At 38.2% G+C, this 11,525-nt stretch overlaps 2 protein-coding genes across 2 annotated transcripts; one reads left to right on the top strand and one right to left on the bottom strand.

The window, feature by feature from the left end:
• Nucleotides 1-1,296: 1,296 nt before the first annotated feature.
• LOC120341361 (protein FAM200C-like) lies at nucleotides 1,297-2,596 on the bottom strand. Its single transcript, XM_039409851.2, has 2 exons — nucleotides 1,759-2,596; nucleotides 1,297-1,403 (listed from the first exon to the last, which is right to left on the bottom strand). The coding sequence occupies exons 1-2, from the start codon at nucleotides 2,594-2,596 to the stop codon at nucleotides 1,297-1,299; spliced, it is 945 nt and encodes a 314-aa protein (XP_039265785.2).
• A 649-nt stretch (nucleotides 2,597-3,245) lies between these two features.
• LOC144432047 (uncharacterized) lies at nucleotides 3,246-4,230 on the top strand. The gene is made up of 2 exons (XM_078120060.1): nucleotides 3,246-3,622; nucleotides 3,708-4,230. The coding sequence occupies exons 1-2, from the start codon at nucleotides 3,246-3,248 to the stop codon at nucleotides 4,228-4,230; spliced, it is 900 nt and encodes a 299-aa protein (XP_077976186.1).
• The last annotated feature ends 7,295 nt before the right edge of the window (nucleotides 4,231-11,525 follow it).

Below are 11,525 nucleotides of genomic sequence, written 5' to 3'. Positions count from 1 at the left end.
AAGTCACCATGCAACTATTGTGGCAGGAGCCACAGAGGAAAATGTCCAGCCAAGAATGAAACTTGCTTTAATTGTGGGAAGCAAGGGCATTTCGCACGGGTGTGCCGAAAAGCGAAAAGTTTACAGGCTAACAAGCCTCCAGAGACAAACATTATACGCTGCCGTAAATTGTCAAATCGAGTTGGAGAAAAACCTCCGCATGTCAAAGTAAATGTTTACAGCTGTAATGGTACATTTATGGGAAGCTCAATGGCTGTGCCAGACACTGGAGCCGAGGTTTGCGTTGCATCGAAGGCATGGATTAATGAACTCGGGATAAGGGAAATTCTGAAGCCTGAATGCAGTGTGGTGTTACCTGCTAATAGTCAAGGTATTAAATGCATCGGTACTGTGTATGTGCGATTGTCATATTTTGGTAAAACAACAGACGCAAAAATTTTAGTATGCGATGGATGCAAGGGTGCTCTTCTGGCTTGGTTTGTATGCAGAGATTTGGGTATTATACCATCACAGTACCCTAAGCCCGTACAAGTATCTGCAATCGCTTTACCTGTGACTAGGGGTAATGACTAATGAGGGCATGTCATTGCTTGGAAATTTGCCAGACGTACCTTCATCGGATAAAATTTTACAAATAAAAAGCAAAATTATTGAACATTTCAAAGATGTGTTCAGTTCAGAAAAAATACTGAAGCCCATGGAGGGGCCTCCAATGAAAATTCATTCAACTCTTTAAACTCTGAATCCCCAGAACGACGCTACTCTCTCACCCTGACCTCCCACGGCGTCGCATCGATTCGACACGTTAAAAAATAATAATATCCCTAATTTTAAACCAATGTAACTTCTAAACCAGTGGTTCTCAACCTTTTATGGCTCGTGGCCCCCTTCCGGAGGCTTTTTGCACTCGTGGCCCCCCTGTTCATCATTCCAAAAAACTAGATGTGTTGGATTGTACTATGTATTTGCGACCTTTTATAGAATGCAAAAACACAACACAGGCAAGAAAGTCAAAGCTTTTTATTAAACAATCAATGGGAATCTTGCGCTTGGGACTGTCTGACTAGGTTTCTTATCTTAGGCACCGTCTTTGATATAGCCAGACGAAGGTCACTGTCAACATCAAGACGGTTTCTAGATTTTGTTTTGATGGTAACAAGATCAGAAAAACCAGATTCGCACAAATAGGTTGTGGCAAATTGAACTAGTAATAAAGAAGCTTTCTTAGTAGTGGGTAAGAATCCCAAAGAGATAACCAGAAACTCGAAATGTCTTCCTTATTTTTAAAAGTCAATTTCATCGCATTGAAGCTTTCAGTTCTGCCAGTTCCTCTGCTTCTTCATCTATCGGACATATTTCAGTGACGAATGGGTCTTTGTACCACGGAATATCTAACGGTTTGTCTGGAAAATACAATTCGAACTCAGCAGAAACTATCTCGAGATGTTCAATGATAATAGTTTTGATGTCTTCATGCAACTGTACTGTTTTAGTCAGCAAATACTCGTCTAACAGAGGAAACGATGCAGTTGATCCCAACTTGATTCTTTTTTGCCAAACCCCATTCGAGCACATATTCCGGCGAGCTTGTCCTGGACGTCACTGACTGTGACATCGCGACCTTGCAAGGACAGGTTCATTTCATTAAAGCACCCAAATACATCTGCAAGATACGCAAGCATCATGACAATCTCTCCAACGTGGAAGAAAGTGTGGAAATTGTTTCCATTTTCCCGTAGAAAAGTTTCTACCTCAAACCGGAGTTCATACAGCCGAGATAGACATTTCCCCCTTGAAAGCCATCTGACATTGGTATAAAATAGAAGACCAACATGATCATCTCCCATTTCTTTACTTGAAAGAGTCTGTGGTTTTTGGCTCTCGCACGTATGAAGTTAATCACTTTAACGGCGAAGTCCATGACTTCTAGCAAACGGGAAGGTAGAGTTTTTGTTGCAAGAGCGTACCGATGTAACGAGCAGTGAGAAGACGTTACGTGAGGCCATTCTTTCTTTACAAGCGCGACAAAGCCTGCCCTGACGCCAACCATCGCTGGGGCCCCGTCTGTGCAAACATGTTTAAAATTGCACCAGCTGAGTTCGTTAGCAATAAAAAATGCGTTTACTATAGTTTTCACATCTAATGCAGTAGTGGTGCTAGGCATGCTTTTACAGGAGAGAAACTCTTCCTTTATTTTTTCATTTTTTTCGTAACGAGCAAAAGCGATCAAGTGACTTTCCAGCGTGGTATCAGTGGATTCATCGAGTTGAAGGCTGGCTTGAAGCTTACTTTGCTTGATTTCGGAGCAAACTTGTTGGCATACATCGGCTGCCATGTCATCAATACGTCGACGGATTGTACTATTGGAAAGAGGAACTTGCTGCGTCTTTCTTTTTTCTTTGGGACCTATCAACAGTTCCACTATTTTCTCCGCACATGGCTTGATAAGATCCTCGGTAATAGTGTGCGGCTTTTTGCACTTTGCGATACGATATGCCACTTCATAGCTGCATTCAAGCGCAGGCTTTTCTTCCGGCAGAAACCCGAAATTTGTCAGTGTTGCTTCTTTGTCGAATCTGACTCGCTTGGCAGCCATTGCATCAATATCAACGTCTTTTCATGGGGATGATGTTTGTCACGGTGGTTTTGGAGTTTGGATGGACGTAATGATTCATTGCTCATTACATACGAGCAATACATGCATTGAGCACATTCTCTGTCATCTCGATTTACTTTGGTAAAGCCAAAGCCAACGTAGCTGTCGTTCCATTTTTGTATTTTGGCATTAGGAATTTACATATAGGCTTCTGCGTTTATAATACGATACCGACGGTTAACTCGCAGCCTATTGAAACTGCCCGTCCGCAGGTTATACGGCCTGCCAGCGAACTATTCCAATTAGTAAATTCCATTATGATCAAACAATCCGCGCACGAGAAAGTGAATACACCTTGTGACCGGACATAACCTATTCTGGTAATGAAACTGAGGTGAGCGGGGAATATTTATTTAAATGGAATGTATGCAAACGAAGTCGCTTTATAACCAATTATTAGCCTTGTGCCGTGGCCCCCCTCGAACTGCTTCGTGGCCCCCTTAGGGGGCCACCGGCCCTCGGTTGAGAACCACTGTTCTAAACCATTAGATATTTCCATTATTCGCTATTCATCATTCCATTATTCGCTATTTGATTAAGGTGCTAAAATAAAAATTATAACTTAAACATCTACGTCAAGAACCGAACAATGAATCCACCAAGAGAAAAAACACCTTGCAAAGCTAAGAAACCATCTGTGAAATCACCAAAAACTACCAAACATCAGGGTGATGGAGAGGAAGCTGAGGAATATGTGCCCAAGGCTGACTCACAGCAATATAACGAAATCGTGAGTGGAATATTACCTGTCATCACAAGAAACATCATCAATGCTATTACATTACAACTACCAGCAATGATAGGCCAATGTCTTGAGGAAAATCTAGAACATTCAGATAACTCGGACGTTCTCACCCCTATTACACCCAACATCCAGGATATCCTTAATGATCTGAGCCTATCCATGCGAGACATCAGAGTCGAACTATCCGAAATAAAAGATAGCCAAACGTTTCACACCAAAATGTATGACGATCTGGCTGCTAAAAATAAAACCCTGGAAAAACAAACAACCGAGAATAAAAAAAACAATTGAAAGTCTTCTAGACAGAATCTATGACCTTGAAGAAAATCTATTTTATGTGTCAGAGAAACTAGAGGATCAGGAAAGAAGAGGACGCTTAGAGAATCTTGAATTCCATGGTATTCCTGTTAAACAAAATGAAGACACTGATGAAATTGTTTGCAACATCGCAAAGATGGTTGGTGTCAACATCCAAGCCAGTGACATTTCAGTATCCCATAGAATGCCAACAGGAGGGGAAGAAACCAGAACTCCAGCTATTATCGCTAAATTTATCCATGGAAAAAACAAGATTAAAATCTTCGAAAAACGAAAAGTCCTCCGCTCAGTGAAATCAAGTGCACATTTCAGTGAACCACCTAAAATTTTCATCGCAGAGAATTTGACAGCTCTTAACAAGGACCTATACTTTAGAGCAAGGACTGCAAAGAATAATTGTGGATATAAGTTCATTTGGACATCGAATGGGAGAGTGTATGTGAAAAAAAACGCCGACATCAAGAACTCTTTAAACATTCGATGCGAAGAAGACCTCTCTAAAATCCAATAATTAATATGTGAGTGTAACCTTTTTATGCTTTTACTAATTGATTGATACTGAACTAATGTGTTATACATGTAAAAATTTACTAGCATTAGGACAACCAGAAGTATCATGCCCATCATGTTCTAATTTAACAATTCCCCATCAGTCACCAGATCAAGTGCATTGTGCGTTTGCGAATAACAATAAAATATTATATGAAATAAATAAATGTGTTTGTGAAAACATAGAAGTGTCCAACCTAAGAACAACTAGTATGTCTATCTCAAAAAACTGTTTAATTGCATTTCATATGAATATTCGATCTCTCCAAAAAAAACATGATTCTCTAGTGAACTTATTATCCGAATTTATAAAACCCCACCTCATCTCATTGCAATATCAGAAACGAGACTTGGTGTGACTCTAATTTTAAACATCAGACTACCTAATTATGATTTTTTTCATAAGCCCTCCAAAACAAGTGCGGGGGGAGTGGGACTTTACGTTAAGCAAGGTTTTGTCGTCACTGAGACTTATGCATATGATTTAAACCACCCAGACTGTGAAGATTTGTGGATAAATCTTAAAATTAATTCAAATGTCACATTTACAATAGAAGTAATTTATAAGCATCCCAGAAAAGATATTCCTAAATTTACAGAAAAATTATCAAACACTTTGGAAAAATTAAATATAGAAAAAAAAAAATTCATCATATTAGAAGATTTAAATATAAATTTACTGGGCCCAACAACAGATTTGACCACCATGAATTATATTGACATGCTGCTAGCTAATTTGTCACTGCCTTTGATTACATCACCAACTAGAGTAACTCGTTTTTCTAGTACACTTATCGATAATATCCTCACAAATGCAATAAACTATAACTTAGCAAGCTTTATGCACAGTCTCTACTCCAAATTCTGGACCGGGTCAAGATCGAGATCTAATACTCAAACGAAATATGAAAATTTTTTCTATTGACGCATATGGATCTAATCTAGAATCATCCCTAAGTCCTATCTCGAATTGTCAAATCACAAGTGATAACTTGAACATTTTATTTGAAATATTCATAGACATAATTCGTTCAATTATCGATATACATGCACCAATGAGTCCATTAAGTCGACGCGAATCGAGACATTTTGCGAAACCTTGGCTCACAAAAGGGATTCATGTTTCCATTAAAAAGAAACGTAAAATGTATAAAACACACTTTAAAAAGGGTAACTACACACAATATAAAACTTATAGTAATTTACTTAAGACTCTTATAACTAAAGCAAAAAAGTTTTATTACTTAAATAAATTCCAACAAATTTGTGGTGACATTAAATCCACTTGGAAATTGATTGGGCATTTAGCTAACATCAAACAAGAAAAAAAAAGTTCAATCAAAGTTCTGAGAACTGACAATGGGACTAAAGTAAGTGATCCAGTGTGCATTGCCAATTACCTTAACAATTATTTTACCTCTATAGGCCCACAACTGTCTGAAAAAATTCCACATTCTAATGACTCGTTCTTGACTAATCTAAAAAATCCAGTGAAAGAGTCCTTATTTCTTAGACCAGCAACAATCAATGAAGTATTTGGCACTATAGCAAGCCTTTCATATGGCAAAGCAGTGGGATATGACAATATACCTAGCAAATTTTTGAAACATGCAGCTGACATAGTGTCCCCCATGCTCTGTAAGTTATTTAATGCCTCCCTAGACCATAGTATTTTCCCCAACTGTTTGAAAATTGCAAAAGTCTCACCGGTGTTCAAAGCTGGGGACAAAGAATGTGCAACCAACTATCGTCCCATTTCAGTTCTTTCAACCATGACCATAGTATTCGAAAAACTTTTACACACCAGACTAACACAATTTATAGATCGAAATAGAATCATAAATAAATCTCAATTTGGCTTTCAAAAGAAGCACTCTACCAATCATGCTATACTAGATATGATAACTTACTTTTATGACAAACTTGAAAAAAAAGAACATATCGGCGCAATATTCCTCGACCTCAAAAAGGCGTTCGATACTGTTGACCATCACATACTAGTTCGAAAGCTGAGCCATTATGGCATTCGTGGTCATGCATCAAAATTCTTCCAGAGCTATTTAAGCTCACGTCAGCAATATGTCAAGGTATGGACAAATTGCTCCACATTCTCAACTGTGCAATGCGGAATTCCACAGGGCACAATAATTGGCCCATTACTGTTCGTATTATTCGTCAACGATCTTCCTCATGCCACCAAATTATTGGTCAAACTCTTCGCTGACGATACCGGATTATTCGGTAGTTCAGTTTCACCAAATAACTTGGAAATGCACATGAACTCTGAAATGCAAAAAATTGCAACTTGGATGACTATCAATAAACTAACTTTAAATATTGCAAAATCCAAATCCCTTTTCATTAACTCCAATAGAAATGACAGAAATAGGTTCTTGTTCCAAATTTCCATTAATGGCATTTTACTTGATAATGTGGACTCCTACAAATACTTGGGCATACACATTGATAATCGGTTAAAATGGGCAACACACATCAACTACATCGCGGGCAAGCTAGGTAGAACAGCAGGTATATTATTTAAACTTAAAAATTTCTCACCACATCGGCTTTGCAATTAGTTTATTTCTCACTCTTTTAGTCATATCTTCAGTATGGTATTGTAGCATGGGGAAGCGCATCCTCCAACTTACTGCGCAGATTGGAGGTGTTGCAAAATAAATCGATCAGAGCTATAGGTGATGCACCCTTACGATCCAGACTTGACCCCTTGTACCATAAATTTAAAATAATGAAACATTGCCACGTCCATGAATTCGAGGTATTGAAACTTATCCACCAGTACTTTGACGGCAAACTTCCAAGAGCATTTGTAGGTTATTTCCAGGGATGGCCATTTCCGAATACTAAACTATTCCGAATACATTCTAAAATAATGTTTTCGAATCTGGAATTCCGAATACATTCTAAAATCGAAAATAACACATTTTTGTTTAGTTCATTAAAACCCAGTAAATTAGGAAATAAGCTTCAATAAAAATATCAGAATAAAGCCGCAAACCAACAATATATGTACACAAGATAATTAATAGTTTATAGCTATCAATAAAAAATAATAGCAACTTGTGACACAGTCAGTTTATTAAAATTATTCACTTTGTACAAATGACCATATGAAAAGATAGCCAAGGAGTTGTCTGACGCTTTCTATCATTGGTACCATGATATTATGATAATAGTCAAGTCTGTTGACAAAAATACTACTTGTATTCAGATAATTGTGTATATTTTCTGAGAGTAATAAAATTTATTGGCAATAGAGGCAACTGAAACAAGCAGCAACAATCGAAAATCCATTATGCCTTCAGAAAATCTTATATTTAAGCATAGAGTATTCTACTACCTACCAGTATATTTGTATATTAATTTATGTGAACCATATTGTTATTATGTGTAACATATTGTTGTGTTTGAAATTAGAAATAAATTAGTAGAGGATAGATGACCACCACTGCCAGCCGCGCAGCCAGGATTTTCGAAATCGGAAATTCCCATTGCCGCCTGTAACACCCAAAGTGACTTTGGTAACACCCACCGCGATTCCGCGCTCGTTAAAAGAGCCGTCTTCTCAGCGTATAATGATCATCCTGTTACGTAAAATATTCTATCCATGACAACTACGAGTTTCTAAAATATCTTTATATATTAATTTAATGTGTCCAACGTAACTCGCGGTTGCTTCTTCTTACGTCAAAAAAAAACATTACCATTCGGTCCACGGCGATCTGCGACCTAAAAGTACGAGATAAACTGCCTGATGTATTTAATTTTAATACGTATTTTTGCAATCTTGCCAACTCGTTATCGCCGTTAGAAAAATCTCAAATAATGATATAAAATCCTGTTAAGTGTAGAGTATAATTCATTTCATACAATGAATATAAATATAAAGTTTAGCAGTAAATTGAAAATACGTATTCATTGCCGCGATTATGCCACCTGTTAAAAGAGTCGACTTTTACAACAAATAATATAACAATATATTTTTCTGTTGTGCAAAGTGATGAATTCGTGACCGATACGGGCATATTTAAAATGTCTTGCTTCATTATTAATTTAATTGTCTTCAATTTAACCTGCGGTCGCGTCGACAAAATAAAATCCTCTTATATACCATTGCAATCCGCGGTCATAAAAATAAAAACGTGTGGTAAACTGCCCGATTAAATAATGTTTTGATCCGTATTTTGCGAATTCAGCAAATATTTAGATGTACTTGTTAACAGTGTCTCCGCTCAATCGAAATGCTGCCACTCTGAATATTTTTAGATAAAACCGTTCGAAAAATCCGTAAATCTTCTGTAACATCTCGGAGTGAAATTTATTTCATCAAAATAAAATTGATTAAATATACTTTGAAAATATTCGACGGCAATTTATTTAATGGATAATCAGGCAAATCCCGCCCTCAATTCGTGACGATATGTTTCTAAACGCCGACCAAACATAATGTGTGCCAGAGGCACACGAAATTCTGCGATTTTAGGGTTTTTCACTGCCTAGAAAAGCGTTTTTCAAATTTTCGCGGGCCTCAATAAAACTTATATTGTTTACGGTTTTATTTTCAGTTGCATCAGTTTTCAGTTGGCTGCAGTTCGCAGCCTTCGCTCTTCTTGCTTCTGCTGTCGCTGGGTAAGGACCGTATTTTGCCGCTCTTATTTTATCTGCTTTAAGCGTGGATTTTACACTATTTTAATAAAGTCTCTTCGTTTGCATCGTGAACTTCGAACCTATTTCTTCTGAACTAATTATTACAGTATTACTAGACTGTATCAGTGGCGAGCACCTACCGGTATTCCGGTTAAGTCGTACCGTTGCAAATTGACGAGCTAGCGCCAGAATTGAAAAATCAGACGATTTTTTGATTAAAAGTTCATGATGTCACACCGATGAAAGAATTGCGACCAGGAACGAGATGTAATATGGAATAAAATTTCCCAGATGGAAACCGAAAACAAAGAAATTAAAAACATGAATAAAGACATACTAGGCGAAAACAAAGAAATTAAAAACATGAATAGAGAAATACAAATGGTGAATAAAGAAATTGAAGATAAGAATAAAGTACTAGAAGCTGAAAATAAAGAACTGACTAGACAACTGCAAATAGTCTATGCTAGTGTTGCAAAACTTGAAGAAAGAGATGTTGGCATGAAGGAAGTACTCGAACGGGTGTTGTGCCGTCTGGAGAGCATTGACGAGGCTATGGGTGAGGTGCCATCATTCATTCCTAAACCTATTTTAAAAACCCCTGAGGTGCCTAAGAGTGTTGATAGGAATGGTGAACCAGACTGCCCTGATAATGAATGTTTGATGAATGGTAACGGTACTATTAAAAAATTGAATTTTGCTGATGAGTGTGTGGTTGACCAGTCTACACCTATGCATGCAAGTGTGAATGGTAACGTTACTGATTGCAAGGTAGTTCCTTTTGGTATGAATAATAGTATGAGAATGGATATACAGCCTGATACTTTTAATGGTGATGGTATGTCTTTGGATGATTATTTGTGTCATTTTTCATCCATTACTACCTGTAATGGATGGACTGATAAAATTGCTGGTGTACATTTTGCTGCAAGTATGCGTGGGAAGGCTTTGTCCTTGTTGAATGAATTATCCCTTCCAGATAGACACAGTTTGAGTGTTGCAGTGAATCACTTGAAAAAACGTTATTATCCAGAGGGTAAGGAGTCATACTTTGCTACTCTGTTTAATAACAGGAAGAAGTTGGCTACTGAGACGCCAACGGAATATGCTACTTCTCTTCGTGTATTGTCGAGGAAAGCTTATCCTTCTTTGGATGGTATTGCTCGTGAGAATCTGATTAAGCAGCGTTTCATTTCAGGTTTTCCTGATTTCGAGATGTGTAAGACTTTGACAATCAGGCAGACTCAGAGTTTGGATGAATTAATTACTGTGGCTGATGTATGTCATTCTATTGATGCTACGCACAGTGCACCTGGTTGTAATCGTGCTAGTAAGCCCATGGTAGCTGTTGTGAATAAATCTGAGCGTGATGATGGTGTGTGTGAATCTGAATTTAGTAAGCTGACGAATGGTTTTAAGTGACGAAGCAAAACCTTTCGCATTACATGTCTCTAGAACGATTCCGTATGCATGGCGAGATGAAGTGCATCAGCAACTGCAAAGAATGGTCGAATCAAAAATAATATCACCAGTGACGGAACCATCTGAGTGGTGCCATCCAATGGTTATTGTGCCAAAGTCACAAGGTGGTGTACGTGTTTGTGTGGACCTAACAAAGCTTGATAAATTTGTTACTCGGCCATCATATCCACTACAGACCCCGAGAGATGAAATATCTGGATTGTCGGGTGAGTCCATATATTTCTCTACAATGGACGCCAAGCACGGGTATTGGCAAATCCCGTTAGACTCAGGTAGTCAGCATCTGACAACTTTTATAACCCCATGGGGTAGATATAAATTTTTACGAGCTCCCATGGGCTTGTCATCCACGGGTGACAAGTACTGTCGTCGAGGAGATGAGACACTTCATGGAATTCATAACATGCAAAAAGTGGTCGATGACGTACTCATGTATTCCAAAACTTTCCCAGAACAAGTCCGTGCCATTCGGGAATTTTTATATAAATGTCACTACAACAACATCCCTTTAAACCCTGAAAAATTTGTATTCGCAGCAAGCACGGTAAAATTCGTGAGGTTTATCATTTCAAGTGATAGTATTTCAGCTGACCCCAAGAAAGTTCACGCTATTTCAGAATTTCCGACTCCCACTAATATCACTGAAATGCGTAGTTTTATGGGTCTAGTGAACCAACTAGGAGATTTCACAGCGGAACTTAGCACCTTTGCCGCCCCTTTACGTAGCCTGTTACGAACACGCAACAGTTTTAATTGGACTGCTATCCTGACCGTCCCGCAGTCTTACAAACTGATGCATCACGCAAGAAGGGATTGGGCTATGCTCTACTTCAACAACATGGAGAAAAATGGCGACTCGTACAATGCGGTTCAAGATTTTTAAGCGACGTCGAAACACGGTATGCAATGGTTGAATTAGAATTATTAGCTGATGTCTGGGCCGTTCACAAATGTCGAATTTTACTACTCGGATTACCTCATGTCACATCGATAGTAGACCACCAACCGCTAGTCCCAATTCTTGATCACCAGACGTTGGACATGGTCGAAAATCCTCGCCTCCAGCGTCTCAAGGAAAAACTCTCAATATATGTGTTTTCTACAGTT

This window comes from Styela clava, chromosome 14 (assembly GCF_964204865.1).
Source record: "Styela clava chromosome 14, kaStyClav1.hap1.2, whole genome shotgun sequence".
NCBI classification, from domain to species: Eukaryota; Metazoa; Chordata; class Ascidiacea; order Stolidobranchia; family Styelidae; genus Styela; species Styela clava.
The sequence above is the reverse complement of the archived record's forward strand: the minus strand, read 5'-3'. Positions and strand labels throughout refer to the sequence as shown.